The sequence below is a fragment of the Xiphias gladius genome, chromosome 20, assembly GCF_016859285.1.
Source record: "Xiphias gladius isolate SHS-SW01 ecotype Sanya breed wild chromosome 20, ASM1685928v1, whole genome shotgun sequence".
NCBI lineage: Eukaryota > Metazoa > Chordata > Actinopteri > Istiophoriformes > Xiphiidae > Xiphias > Xiphias gladius.
In genome coordinates this window covers 20981920-21001551 of record NC_053419.1, presented here as the reverse complement: position 1 = coordinate 21001551, position 19632 = coordinate 20981920, and the positions used below count along the sequence as shown (strand labels likewise).

At 41.7% G+C, this 19632-nt stretch overlaps 1 protein-coding gene across 4 annotated transcripts in view; it reads right to left on the bottom strand.

Annotated features, from left to right (window-relative positions):
* Positions 1-10294: 10294 nt before the first annotated feature.
* mast4 (microtubule associated serine/threonine kinase family member 4) overlaps positions 10295-19632 on the bottom strand; it is a 96265-nt gene continuing 86927 nt past the window's right edge. For all 4 annotated transcript variants that reach the window (XM_040156945.1, XM_040156946.1, XM_040156947.1 and 1 more), the window contains 7 exons: positions 18908-19122; positions 18019-18219; positions 17324-17550; positions 16510-16632; positions 15655-15791; positions 14873-15057; positions 10295-14736 (listed from right to left, as the gene is read on the bottom strand). In XM_040156945.1, the coding sequence (XP_040012879.1) occupies positions 10925-14736; positions 14873-15057; positions 15655-15791; positions 16510-16632; positions 17324-17550; positions 18019-18219; positions 18908-19122 (4900 nt within the window). In that variant the 3' untranslated portion in view covers positions 10295-10924. The remainder of the gene's footprint in view (positions 14737-14872; positions 15058-15654; positions 15792-16509; positions 16633-17323; positions 17551-18018; positions 18220-18907; positions 19123-19632) is intronic.

Genomic DNA, 19632 nt, shown 5'->3' with positions numbered 1-19632 from the left:
CTTTTTTCACTTCACACAGCAGTTTCTATAGAAAGTTGAAAGCATGCAGTTGGGATTCTTTTTATTTAATAGCTTTTTTGAACTACAAATCTGTTTTAAGGCACAAAAAATTTTCTCACTGCAGTCAGCGTTTATTTATTTTGACCTCAATGACCTCCCCCTTATTAATGAAATGCATAAATCATACAGTATGCCTGATTAGTGAAGCTAATACCACCTTAAGTTCTACAAAATACAAAGGCAGACTTATTCATTATTCTCACTTTTCTATCTTTTAATACACATGTGACTTGTGGGATGAGTGTAGATTTATCCCCAAAACCTGGTAGCAAAATACTTTTCCGTGCCTTTGCTAACTTTGGATTGAAACCGTTCAGCGTTAGTGTCTCAGATCCACCAGTTCTCATTTTTACAAGTTCATATGAGCGTGTACATATAGTGGACCAGCTCATCGTGGAGTTCAAAGTCTACTTTCAGTTACTATTTGAGCAGGACGGTTGCAACATTGCGTGACAGGTCCAAACATTTCAAAACACAACCTTTAAACTCACCGACCAGTTTCCATGACACAGAAACTGTGTTTGTTTTCTTTTGCAAGTGTAATTTGTATTAAAAAGGCCATAAAAAAACAAAAAAAACCCCAAGAACAAACAAACAAAAAAACCCAAACAACAATCAAACAAAAAAAACAATAATTTAAACAACACAAACTACGAAATTCCTCGTTGAAGAAAAGAATCAGGGCAAACTTTCCAATTTGCTTTCCAGAGTTTTTTTACTCTTAACTACCGGAGCCGTGAACGACAGCTCTTGGGGCAGCTGTACGTTTTCAGAACAAAGGGTAGGTCTTGCACATATGAAAAAACGCATAACCTATGCAGCCTAAGCTGCATAAGCAGCCTAAGCTGCATAACCTAAGCTCACACTTTGAGACAACATTTTTAAACAACATGCAAAACTACTGTACATATCATAAAGGTTCAGGTGTTTCAGGTGCTGCTTTCATTCGAGGCGACCTTAATGCGTCTCTCCCAGCATGTGCCGCTGCCTCTATAATGGTGGCTCAGACTCAAGTCCCGTTTTTCCTGAGGCAGAGAATCAGCACCTGATCTGTTCTAAGCCCTGGACCTTAAATCCCTCTAAGACGCTCATTAATGCGCTCAGTGTGTGGGACCACGGCGAGGTCGTGTCGCTCTCCTGGGCCCAGACCCCTGCCCTGTGTCTGACAGAAGGATGTTCTCCACCCCTCATCCTCCCCCTCCTCTTCATCCTCTTTCATTTCCTCTTAAACCACTGTCTCACACCCTCCGCCACCTTTTGACCCTTCCTACTCCTTGTCACCTCCACAGGTTTCTCTAAATAACAACAAAAGGTAAGAGCAGAGAGAGGAGGGATAATCATGAAGCTTTAGTGGCCTTAGTGGCCTTCTTTACTCACGCAGAAGAGAAGCAGAATGATGTTCATCTTGAAAAGTTCTCAACTTTGGATCAATAGAGCTCTTGAAAGACTATGCATAATCAGTCTGAACATGTACATCCATATATGTCTGCAGCCTTTTGCATTTTTCGTCAGGTCATGTCGTCCTGATATGACTTTTCTAGTAAACAGTTCTACATACAGGTTTAGAAAAGCACTTTTATTAAAGCAAACATCAAGGCAAACATGTCAGTGTATTATTACATTTATAACTGAACTGTGTGTGCTCTGATTCCCCTGTAAACATACACAAAGACCACTCCCAAGCCTCACTGTGGAGGTTATTTAAAGTTTGTTTAGACTTATTGTTGGCCTGACCGAAACTGAAAAAAAACAAAGAAGAGTTCTGTGGGCGGCTGAGTAAGACTAAGAAAGTAAGACTGGGCGGCAGATTGTCAAATGTGAATGTAACACATATTTCTCTTTGCATTGTAATAAAAAACGTATTTAAAATGATTGCTGGATACGAGTCCTACATCAAGTTGAGGTCAAATGATCAGGAATGCTTTACTTTTTATTTCTTTTTCTTTTTTTGCCAATAGTAATTGCCAAAGCTGAACTACTCAAAATGTTTTATATTAATAAGAGCGGTGCTTTTGGTGATTATCTCACAGATAATTTCCACTGGACTCTGCAGTTCCCCTCAGATCAACAGAGCCTTTTATCATCTCTCAGCTCATTGTTTTTGGTTTTATGCTACAAAAACTTTACAGTTTTGGTTCATTCTCACTGTTTCCAGATGCAGCAGGCAGCTCCTTTCAGCAAAAAAGCCCTTTACATAACCTACAAGGCACCAAACAGCAGACAGACAAAGTTAGAGACTAGCTGGTGACATCGTGGAGCATTAAAAAGCTGTATATTTCTCTGAGGAGCTGTTGGAAACCAAAACTGAGGTAAAAGGAGGTTCAATATTGGACTAACATTCATGAAGTGGACACAAACAAAACTCTAAATAAACACTAATGTTGCTCAATGTCTATAAACAGGCAACACTTAACAAAGTTATGTTTACATTCAGTGTTACTCCCCAAAATGCACTGTGCATATGCTTGAGGGCTGACAAAGGTTGAATAGATTTCATATGTCATAAAACATTTGCAAAGCCCTTTTTTTTTTAATCTTTTAAATCCCACATTGTTTACATCCATGTTTACTTGCTGCAAACTTTCGCCCCCTTGGCTATGTTAGTGCATTTCTATGGTTCTTTGCATGTTACTGCAACCGTTGATCAGTTGAACAGCGTGAAACCAGTGTCAGAACTATGTATCGCATCCTCATGCCTGTGCACAACACAAACTAAACAGGGACACCCTCATATAAAAACCACCCCATAGTGTTTCGAGTGGTCAAAAATTTCCATCCCATCTCATGGTCTACATCGGGGTATAGAAACCGGTTGGAGAATTGAGCGAAATCCAACTGAGCCAACATTAGTGAAGACCATGGGACGCAGTTGAAAGCGCTTGAAAAAGCTAGTAAGAGGACATTGAGTTCAAGGGGAATTCCACAGATTTTACACATCAAAATCTGTTTATAGATCTTGAGAAAATCTTGAAACAAAGTTGTGCAAAGCATTCTGTCTCTCCAGAGGGAGCTGTGTGAAGTCTGATACATTGCCTCAACTGAAGACTACTAGTTTGAAATGGGTTGTGGAGCTAGAGAGAAGTGAGTTCCCCAGACCTATGTGCCCACTCCTCATAGAGTGCTGCAGGGATGACGTATTTTTGTAGGCCAACCTGGAAGTTAGCACCACTGTTATTCCATCCCTGCCGAGGGGATTTTTCCACTGGCTTTTGGATTACTGCAGAAAATAAACTCTGTGGCTAACAAAAGTTTATTATACCTACACATTTTGTTCAGCGAGATAACCTTCACAAATGAACACCACTTTTATGAGTTTTGAGGCCTAAATACAATCAGAAGTAAAACGCTAATGTTATGTTAATGCTATAAACGAACTAAACTTCAAACTACGACTTCAGCGTCACTTCCACTAAAATTCCAGCTTGGAATTTGATTTTCCCTCTTAGAAAGTTGGTAAAAGTTTGGAAGAGCACAAGTATAAACACGACGAGGCTGTAAGGGTGGACTGATGAGTAGATGGGTTTTCATGTTTTCATGTTAGTAACCGCCTTTTTTAAGACCCGCAAAAGCTTAAAGAAAATCACAAGTGGGGTATTTACTGACGTAATTTATGTCGTAGAACAAAATGTGAAAAGGTCTTAAGGCTTGTGTTAAGCACAGACCTTATTTCGGGCGTCGAACCAAAAAAACCATACAAAAAAACCCATCGACTTCGGGACGAGGGAACTTATTTCTGGGTTTTAGGACTCATTCCTGCAGCTCTCCATTCCCGTCAGCTCAAGGTCACACTAGCGGCTAGTAGCATAACATACCCCCATCTCTGACCAAACTGTGAGTGGTTTCATTCGATTGTGGTTAAAGGAGACACCAGCATCTGATAAGGACGAAGAATGTGTGGAATTAAAAAAAAAAGACGATGTCTCTGGTTCTCCTGCAATCAATTTTATTCCTTTTTAAAAAAAACAAAAAAAAACTTACCATCATGAATGTTACAGGAGCGCAATGTTAAATCTGTAAAGTACTATTTAAAACTTAGTTGTTAAAAAAAACAGAAAACTTTGGGAATGACGAGATTAACAATAAAAAGCAGAGTGAAGTCATCTAATTCGTGTGACTGGAGTTGTTTATCGTCCATTGAAAACGCAACTGTGCAGGTAATTGGGATTTATGTGTTACTTATTTCCTTCAGTCCACAGCTAGAAAAACAAACAATGATATCACCTGTTTGCTGGTTAAACTGAAGTCATGATATAATAATGCAACTAAATATAAGACACTGTAGCGACACAAGCAAATAAAACAATATCAACTCAGAAACACTATGCGTCATGTTTAAAAAGGGTTATTTGATGACCCAGCATTGAGCTCATAGTGTATATAGTTTGTTAGTACACCCAACATTTACACAGAAACCACAATATCATCCAGGCATACATCATCCTCTCATTTCACTCTAACTATACAGGCCTTGAACAAGGTTTTAATCAACATGCTCTTTCTATTTTGCCACACAAGGAGTCTGCTTTTCAAGTCCCAGAGTCTATTTCAAACTGAGCATTTCATCACAGCTGCAAGAGATTCAGTTATAATTGAATGTTTATTTGTTTTATTGTTGCAACACGAGCATTTCCATGAATTCTGAAAATAATATTCCTTTATTGGTAATCGAGACTGTTCACAGCCTCTACATTGTGTACTTTAACATTCACTAGCCCACATTCAACCAGCTGCCATCCGCCCACACACACACACACACACATACACACATTCTTTTGCTTGTGTCTACATTGCATAATTGGTATTACATGGCAGAGAGTATATCAACAAAGTGAAATATGTTACAACATTAAATGTATCACATGATCAACTGGTTGGCTATGGGGCACACGTGACAAGGATGCTTTGTTTTCACTGCTGATCCATTTCTCCTACTTAATGATCAAAAGCAACTGAAATAATTAAATATGTACCTACAGGGTTACATGTTTGACATTAGCTTTAGTGAGCAGAGCCAGTAAAGTGGAATCCATGTCGGGATAATGTATAAGGAGCAATACTGAAAGAGAAAAACAGGAAGCGCAAGGAGTAATAAAGAGCCGCATTCTCTGACACAGAAGCAGAAGTTTTTAATATTTCTAATATGAGAGTGAACCCTGTCCTACACAATAAGATCGCCCCTCCCTGAGGACTAAAGCTCGACAAGAAGCCATTAGTTGCAACATGAGATATGAGAGCTGGGCTGGAGTTTTGGCTTCCCCCCAAGTCACAGAGTGTACTTGAACAAATTCCAGCTGCAAAAGCGAATATGGGCCAGAGTGGATTTATATATCTGTATCTCAGATTGCATGTGACTACAGGAACATGCAATCCTCCCACCACTGTTTTCAGTGTTTCTACTTCTTTATTAAGAAGACTCACTTTTCTCTTTTGTTGTCTGATTGACTGCAAACTCTTCAAAGACACGTTTAAGGGGAAATTCATAGAAATTTCAAGTGATTGCACCACAGCTACAGTAAATACCGTCTACATGGCGCATGTTTGTTTGTTTGAGAATGTTCAAGAAACTTTTATTTTTAGCCACACGAGAGGCATGGCTCTTGGGATGGCACTACCAGATTGAGATATCTCAAGAACTTTTCCATGGATTGCCTTTAAATTCGTTTGACATTCATGGTCCCCAGGGGAAATATCTCAGCATCGACTGGATAGATGGGCACAAAATTTGGCACAGGCATTCTTGGCTCTTCCTGGATGTCTCCTGAAGACTTTGACGATCCCCTGACTTCTCTGTTAGCTCCACCTTGAGAATGACATGTTGGGTTTTGAGTGCAATTTCTCAACAACTATTAGAACGATTTCTGAGAAGTCTGGTACATATTCATTTCCCCCTCCAGGCGATTTTGTAATAACTTCAGCTAGTGCTACCGTAAGTCCAAATTCTTTAATTTGTCCAATACTTTGGTTTATGACCAATGATCTGCAAAACTAACGACATTCCCATCAGCCTCAGCTATACTTTGTGCTTAGTGCTACTTGGCGAAATGTTAGTATGTTACCGTGCTGAACTAAGATGGTGACATGGTAAACGTACGTGCTAAACATCAGCCTGTTAGCATGCTACTGTTAGCATCTAGCTCAAACCACCGCTGGGCCTGATCACAGCCTCACACTGCCGCTAACGTGGCTGTGGAATCCGGGTTTTGCTACTGCCTTGCTGTTTCTATTTACTTAAACGATGCATGTGGTTGGTCACATCATTAGTATTGATCAGTCGTTCTCAAATGGATTACAAACCAGCCAGCGTCCAATCTCTAGAAGCAGTCATGTGGACATTTTATGATCCCCACAAACTATTGAATAAGACACAATTTGTTGTATTTTTTAAGTGAAATCATGGGAGTGAAGGGTACGGGGGAGAGAGAGCGTTGGAGTCATGGAAAAGCTGAGCGCCAAAACTTTTGGGAGGATGATCGGCAGCAGTGTTTGCAGATTCATATTAATGAGGGAATAGGGATGGGGGATGGTTTGTACTGAGACAACTTTGGTTTACTTCCTTCTAACACATTACAAAAATAAGTTTACATGCTTTGAAGGCATGTGTGATAGTGGAATCATCCCTATTCTCCTCTGCGATAGAGTGGCATTATCAAGATGTTTTTTTTTTATGTGCCATGTCTCATACACACCACTCAAGACAGCATGCCAGTCTAAGGAAGTGAGATTATTAAGAGTGTTGGGGCTAGTTTGTATTCTGATATACATGGATTAGAGGAACGAGGGTTAACATTTTGTTCATCGCAGCAGTGAAGATATAGGCCTACCGCTGCAATGAAACATTGGACAGAAATTTCCTGTTGGGGGGGAAAGTGCTCCCTGCTGAAAACCAACTCAAAGATGCAGCACATGGTCAATTAATGATAATAAATTGGTTGCCACAGTGATCTTTCTTTCAATGCTCTCAGCCGCTGCAACACCCCCTTTCCCAACGGTCAACTTCATTCCCAACCCCTAAGAGGATTTTTTCCTATTCATTCTTCCGTTTAATATTTTTGCTTAGTAATCAGTCTGTGCGGACGCTGCTCCATCTGCACCATTAGGACTAATCGTACATAAAAAGACAGATACTGAAGATCAACGGGGATTTAAAGAGGCCAAATGTGCATTTCTCTGAGGCTCCCTCATCTGATCAAAGCACAGATACGGGAAATATTCTTTCTTCAGCAGAAAGCTGTAATGTAATATTAAAAGCAGAAGACAATTTATACCCAAGGGTACTAATGTGAGAGAATTTTTTGAATTTTACTTTGAAATACAGGAGGAATAAAGATTAATGTCCTTTATTTTTAGTGTTTGGACTTAGTAACTAGTAATCTGTATGAAAGAGGCCGTTTAAATATGCAGCTTTATCAAATTCATCCTAATCTTGAGAGGATTTCCGTGCACTGAATTGCACCAGTCCTCTGTATCTCTAATGAATAGATGTTGCACAACAGAGGACCTATTTGAGCAAGGATCCGCCCCAGCACACAAATGGAAAGACACTGCCCCCTGTTGCAGATGACCTGTTGTGCTCTGACTAGAAAAAACTCGGTTGGTTACAGCAGCAGTTGATTGAACTTAATATGAAGCCGTCAAGATGAACACTTTCTATTTTTGCGCAATTAGTACCAAATTACATAATTATTTAATTTTTCTTAAATTTGAAAACATTTTTTTTAATTATTAAAAAAAAAAAAAAAAAAAAACCCATTTTGAAATCAGGGATTGATAAACAAAGGGGTGCCGGTCTTTCTGTGGTATACAACAGTTGAATTTTATAAAAATTAGGACTGTTGCTCCCAAAATGACAACAGTTCACACATTTCAGCTTGAGCAGCATTAATTTCAATGGTTGTTGATATTTGTGTGATCACAGCGGAACCGGCAGGAATTTAGTGAAATATTCTGTCACTGGGAAATTTTCAGGAAAGGTATCTTTAACTTTATCGATACCTAATAATTACAAGCAGTGTGCATCAACTTTCTGCCGCAGTATCTGACAACTAGCACTTGGAGTAAGTCGGGAATTTTTTCACCCGTTTCGCATAGAGGCTCCAAAGCCATTAAACTGTCAACTGTCATACTCTGAATAATATGTTGAATAATAAGCAGTATATTATTCTTTCCACAGGTTTTTTTTTTCTTCCTATGCTGGGATAAACAAATGAAAAATAAAAAGAATAATTTATAATTCCATTTTATTTTTCAGTATTATGCAACATTAGAAGTATAAATATCTGTTTTAATATACAACATCTATGACATCCATAGAGCTTTCCTCGGGCAAAATACAAAACTCAAAACACTTTTATTGCACATATTCTAAAAGACAAACCATTGTAAGCAAGTTCATCTAATACTAGTTTTGCACAGAGGAGGGAAAAAAAAAAAAAGAAAATGAAAAAGACAAGCAGACAAAGAAGAACCTGACGTATGAAAAGACATGGATTACTACACAGATGATGTCCTTATTAAACATCCTGGTGACGGGGGGAGCAAAGTCTCACACCACTATAAACAACATTGTCTGTGACACAGAACATAGATTTGGCAAATCAACAATATACAAAATATACATCCATGATGCTTTGTAAACAAACATTGAATGTGCTTTGAGGATTTATATGTCAGTCATCACAGGAAGAAAAAAAAAAACAAAACCTGTGTGTGGGAGGAAAAAACACTACAGATTTAATTATTGAAATAAAATTCAGTGATTCATTTTAATTTGCAGTCAGCACGAGTGGGGAATTCATAAACTAGTTTCAGTTCCAATTTTCCTCTCTTACTCACCTTCTGAACTGACTATTGGCAAAACATTAAGGTGCATTTATTCTCTCACAATACATTAGCAATACATTTACAATGTCTAATGCCATTAAACATCAGATTCTTTTAACATTAAAATCTCTGCAGCCAATCTCCTAGTTCAGTGTCATTCTTGGATACAGTATGCCATTTAGATAAACTATATTCTGTGTCATGTTAAGTGAAGTATTTTCTGTTTGACTTGTCGACACAGAGTATACGTAGAAGAGAAGATTACTGATCTTATATAGCCAGCAAAAAAGAGCAAATACTGCATTAAATACTTAGTGGCCTAGGCTACTTTCTGGTTGTCATTCAGGGTTTGTAATTTAAAGGCATCTACAGTACAGAAACACGTGGGTGTGTGTGTGTGTGTGTGTGTGTGTGTGTAAATTGCAGAAAGTGAATGCTGATATATGACAGCCTATATGAGTAGTACCAAGTATTTGTACATTAACATCACATGTATGTTATGGACATGAACTATGCGTTGCAAATAATCTGCATTCCTTAGATGAAATCTTCACCCAGGTGAAGCTTTAAGCTGCTGCTCATTATGGAGAGTCCGAAACACCGACACACGACTTTAACAACACCGACCGAAGCCTGACATCACAACTCTTTGAAACACTGACAGTGAAGCACTCGGTTTACGTATCTTACTTATCTCACGACTGATCTTATATGACTCGGCACAGACGAGGACATAAACCAGAGATGATGCCCCAAAGCCTTAAAAAAAAAAAAAAAAAAAAAACACCTACTGCAGATATTATTGGCAAACATATGCAGAATTGCTGGTTCATGTCATCAATCAAACACAATATTTCATATTTTACACAGTCATCATTCTTCAAGCTGTAGTCAGCCACCGAATACATCATCGAAAATAAAGACATTCCTGGGAAAGGCCGGCAGCCCTCACAGTTTTGTTATATAATGCTACATTTTTAGAAATAGCCCAGTTACCCACCTCATGCCCTTTCGTTTCTCTTCAAGTTAATTTGGGAACATGTGAAAACATGTTAAGGGTCACAAACAAGGAGGATGCCTTTGATGAGACACATCACGGTAGCTTAACTTTAGACCACAGAGTTATCAAGCAGAACATGATTCTCTAATATTGAGCATACAAACATGACACTGCAAAATCTATACATATAATACAAACGACAATCATGTAAGCCCATGTATCCCAGTTTTACAGTGTTATCATATTTACACCACATTGCATAAAAATCAAAATATATGTACAGATGTCAGAGGAATGTGAATAAACACCACATCTTGCTAAGAACAGCAAGTTTTATTTCCCATAATTCTAAGGCCTCTACTACTACTTTATGATTTCTAGAACCGTAAGATGATTCTGTGTTTTTTTTTTTTTTTTTTTTTTAAGTTTAAGGTGAAAAGCACAGGACAAAGTGCATTCCCTCTGTGTACCACTGCACAAAACCCAACTTCAATAGAATCCGATTATACTGAACAGAAACATGTGATCCATCTGCTAAACTGCAGAGCAAAAACTGTGTGGTCTACTGCATTAAAAGACTTCAACTTCAGGTCCTTCGAGTCGAGAAGTAAGAGTGCAATTCAACATCGTCTATGGCACTGACTCTACAGTACATCACAGCCTTTGTAAGGCTCTTCCCTTTTGCCCCTCACATACTGATTGCACAAAGCATTCTGCGATAAACAGAAACAAAACTTCCAAACATTCACTTAAAAAAGTAAATCACTAAAGAAATCATCAACAGGTGATTGCCTACATTCAGACCTAGAAACATTTACTTTTGTCGTCATATTTCTTCTTGTTAAACCCCCACACGCACACACGCACACGCACACACACACGCACACGCACGTCTCTATCAGCATGTAACAGGTTGCCCGGTCCTCAAACAAAAAAAACAAAAAAAAAAAAAAAAAAAAAGAAGGCATGATGACCATTGCAAACATTTCATTACATCTGGATTATGTGAAGTGATAACGTCAGCTGCTATTTTCTCTTCCCACTTTACTTTTTGTTACTGGAACTACGTGGCGACTCCTTCTGCTGCTTGCACCTGCCACCGTCTTTGTCTGAACTGTCTTTCTGCACCGCGGGAGCAGCTCTTGATGCGTCTCTTTTTGTGTTTTTCTGTACAGACGTGGCGTCTGGAGCCGTTTCCTTTTTCTTCCTCTCAGCCTGCTCCTTCCGGCCAGAGGACACCTGTTTGTCAGGGATGGTGATTCTGGTATCTGGGCCCTTGTGACTGTCCGGTTTGAGCGTTTCAGGCTTGGGGCCTTGCTTGGATAACTTGACTACAGTGTCCTGGGGTGCACAGGCGGAGACCCTGGCCGAGATGGTTCCAGTGCTTGGCGAGGGCGTTTCTTTTTGCTCTGGAGATTTTGGCAGCACTGGTGGTGGATCAGGCTGAGGGGAAAGATCTGACGGTGGCAGAGGCTCCTTCCTGACCTGCTGCGGCTGATGTGAAGGTGCAGTATGAGGTGAGTTAATGTCTTTTGGTTTTGAGTCTTGATGGTCTCTAACGACTTGGGCTTGGTTTTTGGATGAGGGGTCTTTATGTTTGGCATCAAGACTTTGTTTAATAACTGGAGTTGGAGCTACGGATGTCTTTAGAGCCGACGATGAAGGGACAGATTTGGGAGGGAGGGATTTTGGCTTTGAGTCGCTGTTTTCTTTTACTATATGAGCTGCGGTTGCTACAGAGCTTTTGGGCTGGGTTTGTCTTTGCTTCACATCAGCAGGAGTGGAAGAATGTGTCAGCTGCACCGCTTCCTCCCGTTTTACGTCAGCTCCAGCGGATGACAACGAGGTTTCTTTCCGTTTAGCGTCATGGGTTACTTTAAGGTTTGAAGTTGAGAGCGCAGATTCTTTAGACAGATCTCTCTGTTTTGAATTGGGACTGCCCTTAAGTACTGAGACAGGAGGAGCTGCGCTATTAGATTTCACTTCAGGCGGCCTCGTCTCCTTCTCCGCCTTCAGGGCACTGTGTGGCACAGGTTGTGGGTCAGGCTTTGACTTACCTTTGGGACTCAAAACATTTTCATTTGCAGTTGCTGAAGCAGAAATTTTCTGTTTCTTTGAAAGGACTGTGGTGCTTTCTTTCACACTGATAACAGTTTCTTCTTTTTTAGAGGTGCAGTGTTCTGCCTCCGATGCTTTGTGTTGTGCTTTTTCAGCTGGACAGTTTTTTGACAGCTGTTCTGCATCTCTCACGTTGCCATTATTCTTCTTCTTTGGTGATATGGGATCTTCCTTCTTCTGCACCGATATGCTACTGCTTTCTATTTTACCAGCAGACACAGTGTTGTCCTTTTTGTTTATATTCAGTGTGACTTCAGCAACATTTTTTGATGAGGTGCCCATGTTTACTTTAGCAACGTCTCTCTTCTGCTCCACTTTTGGGTTCGCCTCCACTTTTGCAACTGTGGCGCATGAGTTGATTTCCTTCTTAGAGCCTGAGCTGCTGGTATCACTGACCACTTTCCCAGCTGACCTGTTTGATTGTACGCCGTACTTACTGACTGATCTGTCAGAGGGGTCCAGATCTTCTGATTTTGAACTGCGGGATTTTTCATGTACAGAACCAGATGCCGATGTCGTGACAGAAACCTGCGGTTTCGTATTTGAAGAGCAGATGTTCAGCGATTGCTGTTTTGAAAGCACATTCTCTGGAACGTGGGCAGATGCCGAGTTGTTCTGCACATTCCCCTTCGAGACAGAGGTCATGTTTGAGTTCTGTGCAGTAGCTGGTTTTTTCTCACAGCTCTGAAGCTGACCTGTATCCAAACCAGAGTTTATACTCTGCTTCAGTGACACGGGTAATGCGTCATTGGCAGCTGCAGCCAGAGGTGCAGGGGGACTTTTTATGTCTACCTCCTGCTTTGGTGAAGTGAAAGAGACTACTGTCTTGGAGCTGGCAGTACTTGGTGGTGTGACTTCCTGCTGCTCCACTTCATCCTCCTGATCTTCATTGCTGACTTCCCTTATGGAGGGTGTTTTTCCACAGGAGGAGAAGTGGGAGCTGTGTCTGGGGCCTCTATGTTCATGAGCCAGTGATGAACTGGCCTTCATACCAGTCCTGCTCTCTTGTTTAATAGTAAAAGTTGAGGCCTCCACTTTGGCGGTTGGGGCCTTTAATGATTCACTATGTCTATCCTGTGTTTTCTCAACACTTGTAGTGATTTTCATTTCCGTGTTTGTATTGTTTGACTGCTCTCTGGAGACAACTATGCTATTTAGAGAAGAAACAGCTTCAGGTCTCGGGGAACAAGTCAGGGGGCTCCTCAGCTTGTCTGTAGTTTTCAACTGGGAGATAGTTATCTGTCTCTCAGTAGGGCTCTGAAGCCAAATTGGAGGACTCACAGAAACAGAGTCGCTTGTGTTCTCCGTCATCTTGGATAAACAAGTTTCTGTTTTGGAGACTCTGGGCCCTGAGAGCAGGCCAATATCCAGGGTGCCCTCCAGAGGTTTGAGAGAGGAAACATGGCGTCCTTCAAGTTTATATTCAGATGATGTCTTTCGAAGGGGAGACTCTGCTGAGGAGATGAGCTGCAGTTTTTCCACAGCGCTCTCTCCTCTCCCGGAGAAGAGCTTGGGGGCCAGACCTTCGGGGCTGGAGTGAACGCTTCCCAGTCCTGCCTTCATGTGGTCAAGAGGTATGGCTGTGTCGAGCTGGAGGCTCTTAGACCTGGTGGAGCCAAAGTGGAGGTTCTCATGGATGCCAGAAGTAAGGCGACACATGCAATCCTCTCGTTCTTCGAATGACAACCTCTTCCTGGTGAACTCAATGTTGGGAGCTTTGAAGTCCAGTCTGTCTGGCTTCATGTTGTCTTTACCCTGCCTGGAGTGCTGCCGCTCTGGGTGAATAGAGCAGAGAGTAGTTCGGAGTCCTCCTTCGTTTTCACTGCCGCCAACGGATGATTCAGTGATGGCCTCAGAGACTCGTGTTGTGAGTTTCTTATACAGAACATCTTTAAGGGTGGTGCTGGCAGCTTTGGCCTCCAGAGGGCAAGATTCTGGGCTGCTCTGGGACTTGTTTTGGCCTCTGACCATAAAACTTTCATCCCTGTCATCACCACACAAGGGGGATGAGTCAGATTCTCGCAGGGCATCTTGCTTCTGTAGAGACTCCCTCCTCTCTGACCAGTCCTGTCTCTTCACAACTATCTTGGACTTCAATTTCTCCTTGTCGAGCTCCTCAACAGACTCCTGTCGGCTCATCTTGCGACTGATGGGCCTCTTTAAGCAGCCCTGCTCGACAGGTCGTAGACGGTTGATTGCCAGGGGCTCGCAGGCTGTTTCTTCCACGCTCTGCAGGATGGTGTATTCCCGCTCCCCAGACCTGAGCTCCTCATCCTGCACCTCTTCTTGGGTCACTTCCAAGCTGTGTTTTCTGGGACACAGGTGCTTCTTATCTCCTGTGTAAGAGGGCGACAGCTTCTCCTCAGACTGGACTCGTTTTAGGAGGGGTGACCGAGGTGGCTCAGCACTTTTGGGGCGTACAATATGGCGAACAATTGTCGGTGGGGAATGGATTTTGGCTGGGAAGGCTTGGGCTGTCTTGGAAATGGCAACAGAATGACCACTAAGAAGAGGGGAGGGGGAGCGCTGAGGAGATGTTGGCTGGGGGGTGGGTGAAGGTGTGCGAGCCAAAGGAGAAAGGGGAATGCTACCAGCAGACTTGCGGCGCCCCTGACGAAGCCTTTGACCTGGCAGCTTGGGGCCGAGGCCGTGGAGAGTGCTGGGACGAATGTGGCCTGAGCCTGCAGGGGAGTTTGGAGCGCTGGAGCTGGGAGAGCTGCTCTGGGAGGAGTTGCCACCTGGTAGTTAAAAAGGAACAGTGGATATCAGTGATTAAACATAATGCATGCCACAAAAAAAACAAACAAAAAAAACCCAAAACAGTATGACATCTGAATAATACTCAGGTTCCTCAAAATAAATTAAGTTCTCCACCTGACTGGGTGAAATCTGGTGCGGGGCGGAAGGCGGCGGTCGGGGAACGAGGGGAGAGACTGTGGGTGGGGGAGCCAGGGAGACTCTCACCAGATGACAGAGAGTGATTGAGAGAGGAGAAACTGCGGCTTGTGTGCAGGAGAGGAGAGGGCTGCATGGCGAAACGCCTGAAAAGGGAGCGTCGCCTGGAAAAAGTAAAGTGACAAGAAAGGACAGGAAAAAGGAAATCAGCTCACTTTGGAATATTTCAAATTCCCTATTTCCCGCTACAAACTATAACAGTTACTAAAAAAGACATTAGGTAGTGATAGTAAGACGTATAATCGTAAGTCACTTTTTTAATCCCTGATTTTCTAGCTTTGAATAAAAGTTGTGCTAATGTAAATTCTGCTGTCACATAGAAGGTCATTAATGGCAGAGTGCAGGTTCTATATTAAGTATTTTCTCATCTTATAGTATATGTACTTTGCACATTTCCATGTTTTCCTTTAACCTTTTTAGAAGCAGGACAACTTGTTGGTCCTACAGGCCAATCGCTCACGCGTTCAAACATTCCTTCAGTGTTGCCTGTCTGCCCCCTAGAGGCCAACGGGGAACATAGTAGTGTCTGAACACTTTAAATCGAATCATTCACTCACCTCTCTCAAACAAAACTCCTTCGGTGTATTTCTGCAACGAACTGTCATTCAAGATGACGTCAACACTTTGTGGGTACATTTTGAAACCACACATCTACTGTACAGAGAATAAAATTCTGTGAGGTTTCTGTAGAAGATTCCTACCTTTCTGGTGTCTTCTCCTTCTTGGGCTTTTTGGCGCATCTCACCATCTTGCTCCTGTAGCTATTCCTCCTGGCTGGACCGGTTTTTATTGAAGTATTCTCAAAGGGGGTTGTGGAGATGGTCACTTTGCTACCACTCTGAAAAGGAAGGACGCGACTTTGTAGCAAGAGGACATTTTATATCCGAGATAATGTTTGTGGCTGCATTACTGTGGTTCACATGCGCTACTAAAAGATCAAAACCTAGGTCAGACAACAAAACTGTTCATTTGAGAGAGTTTTACTTAAATCGTGATGGCGTTCAGGGTTAGTGTTAATATTGTGTAGGTAAAGTAGCTTCCAGTTTCCTGAATATGTAAAATGAAGGCTGTTAATCTATTTTGATTGAGTGATCAAATTATAGTAGTAGACAAAGTAGACATTAGATGTATTTTATTGGTTAAAGCTCCAAGACTTTTTTCCTCTCTTTTTTTTTTTTTTTTTTTTTTTAAAAATACAACCAGCTTCAGTCCAGCTCCAGCAAATGCATCAAAGCTGGACTTTTTTTTACTTTCTCCCCTTTCTAAAAAGCTACTGATCAGACATTCAGGCTTGCAGCATTTGAAATGGAAACCTTCACTCAGCAGGTTTACCACATACACTTCAGTAGCAAACTGGGTAAGTATTGGGACAGCGTACGAGCACTTGGTCGTTAAATTAACAGGCTGGGTAATTCAACTCATCCATGCTAAATCCTACATTACATTTCCCAAGCGCCGTGAAGAATATTATTAACCTGAGTTGTACTTTATTGGAAAAGAAAATCATTTAAAACTGAACAGCTGCAGTTTAAAGATAAACGCGCTCTCTCATTTACCTTGAGCAGGAGCTCCACCACTTCAGTGTGGACAAGACCGTGGACTGGTTCTCCGTTGACGTGAGTAATGAGGTCTCCAGCTTTGAGTCCTGCTTTTTGCGCAGGCCCGCCGTCTTCCACATTCTGATTAACAGACACAAGGGACATTTATTATGATTTCTCTTCACAGTTTTGATGACTGTCATCCTGCGTCCTCTGTGCTACATAAATACAATTCTGTTGACTCAAAGCACTTTATTGATCGTTACGTATTTATTTATCTGTTCTGAGCTAACACAGAAATAACAGATTAAGAGGATTATTGATTGAGAGTGAAACTGGATCTTGTATAGGTTACTAAAAAAAAAAAAAAATTTGTGTTGAAATATCACGTCGATGTCTTTCACTCACTTTTTTATTGGTTTAGGGCTACTACTAAAGATTATTTTAATTATCCATTAATCTGCAATTATTTTAGAAATTAATCCATTAATCATTAAAGCTTATGAAATGTTGAAAAAAAAAAAAAAAAAAAAAATGCCATTCTCATTTTCTTTGAACACACATTGATGCTTGTTTGGTTTTGACCAGCCATCCAAAACTTAAAAGATATTCAATTGACTGATAAATATAAATAATGAAAACAGCAAAATCATAAATATGAGAAGCTCGAATCAGAGAATGTTTATAATTTGCAATTTGCAATTGAAAATCCCTGCACTTCTGGACGATGCGCATACACCACCAAATGATCTTGCGTGATTAAAGGCTATACATTTCTTATACAGACTGGGAGATCACTTCCTCGAAGGGGTTAGGTTGAAGTAGTCCTTACCCAGACCATGTGATAGACAGTGTAGATGTCCCCGTCACAAGCGTACACCCGGATTGCCCTCAGTGTGAAGCCAAACTTCTTGCCAGAGCTGTGGATGATGACAGGCTGCCGTGGGCTGGCGGTGCACAGGGAGGAGTCTCGGCTTGGAGAGGAGTCTCGGGAGGAAGGGTCTGAGGAGAGGGAGTATGGAGATAGGGGGCTGGCCAGCGGAGACACCCCGAAGATATCTGGAAAAGTAAGAGATGATCACCACCTGAGCAGGTTTCTTTTATTTCATCCATCAGACTGCCCCCCGAGTCAGTAGTGAGGTGATGCTATACAGCTCATGAGCCTGGTTCATTCTGCTCCTGCTGTGGGTGACACTAATGGGATTTTCTCTCTCCACGCAGTGAAGACCTCCTGCTCCGGCCCCGCCTGCTTACCTTCCTCTACAGCAGCTTATAACTCAGCTACCTGCTCGCAGCCACTCCGTGAGCCGGAACTCCCAGCAGGTGTCACCTTGGGCCAATTTCACACAGCTCTATAGTCTGCTTTCATCTCTTTTGCATTATTTGTTCAAAGTCTGTTACTGTTATTGGAATTTTTCACACGTTGTTGCTCTGACACACCTCAACTTTCAACCAACAGTTTGAGATCATATTTTTCAGTCTACGTGTGCATAACATCAACTCGTCAATGCGCTTTCTTCAACTTACCCCCAGGGATCATGAGGGAGAGGGCACCAGTTGACACAGACTTTGGGACTTTTGCCACAGCTCCGGTCTTCTCTGCAGCACTCTCAGGCCGCAGAGAGGCGGTCTGAGCACCCTGGTCTGCAGAGGTATGGCTGCTACTGTCGGGGCTCTCCACCCCTTCACCTCTGGGTGTCAACTGGTCCAGATGTTCTGAGAAACTTCCTAATTATTACAAAAGATGCAAGAATATAATTCAGCACATGAGCCGCTAAAATTTAGTTTTTGCATGTATTAAACAAACAATATAACATGTTAGTTAGTGAGCTTTAGAGATGCCGCTAGGCAGATTTTGTTGCCTCTGAACAGAGCCAGGATAGCTGTTAACCTCTGTTAGCAGTCTTTGTGCTAAACTAAGCTAATGAGCTGTTGGCTGTGGCTTCAGATTGACCGTGCGAAGCATGAGAATGGTATCAATCTTTTCTTTTTACTCTCGACAAAAGAGCAAATAAAGATATTTTTCAAAATGTCAGGCAAAAATTTTGATAAATGTGCCATCAAACAAGTAGCCTGTCTGAAAAAACAGTCAAAATAAAACAAAGGAATACCTGACGGCTATCGATATAAACATTGTCTTGGATTCAAGTCCTCAGTTGTAACAGAACAAGCTAAAAACAAGCAAACTCATTCAATCGTCGTCATAATCATCATCAAGTTTGTTGTGCAATGCTGACTCTACAGAATGATAGAAGTAAAAATAAACTACTGTCAGCTGGTTAGCAGTATGGATGTTTACCGCTGTTTCGCTCTCCCAGGCACTTGACAACTTATTGGTGTGTCATGTGAAAACCAAGCACACGTGTCATATACCGTACAAGTATACTGTGTATTTCTAGACACCGTCATTTCGTACCAGAGAGCGTGGCTCCGCTGTGGGTGCTGCCTGGAGTGGTGGCATCAGGCTCATCCTGCGGGAGCTCCCCGATGGAGAAGGAAGCCTTGCTGGGGTCACCGAGGCCTGAGGTCTCGTCCCCTTCGCTCTCAGCTGAGATGGCAAACTTCGGTAGCAAGTTGGGACGGGGGCCCTGATTCATACTGTCTGTGTCTGTCGAATGGGACAACGAGGGCCTGGATGAAGGACAGAAGAGATTCTCGTGAGACGGACAGATTCTCACACACTGTAAGAGCCAAATGTTGTTTGAATATACTGTTTATCTTAATGTTATGAATAGCTTTATGTGGGAATAACTGTTGTGAATCATTTCTGCTCTAAGCAAGGAGGTTGCCTCATTGTTAGTTTGGCTCAGTGCAGCCTTTTTTGACCGTCTGCATTAAACTCGTTCGGATTACTGATGCTTTTTGCTGCGGAAAGATTTTGCTTTTGGAAGAAACACTCCAGCCGTGTACAAACAGAGCTTATTGCTGTCTGCTTGGAGAACAGACAACAATAAGTCAAGCTTCAGACTTTTCAACTGACTCTTGAGTGGAATTGAAAAGTCAAAACTGCAAACTAAAGCGGTTTAAAGAGACTTAACTGTTACACTCTCAAACGTAAGAGAAGTTTTAGGGTTTATTAAATGAGATAACAATTTAATTAATATAAATACAAAGACTTAAACTGTCAATCAGAAACAAGGA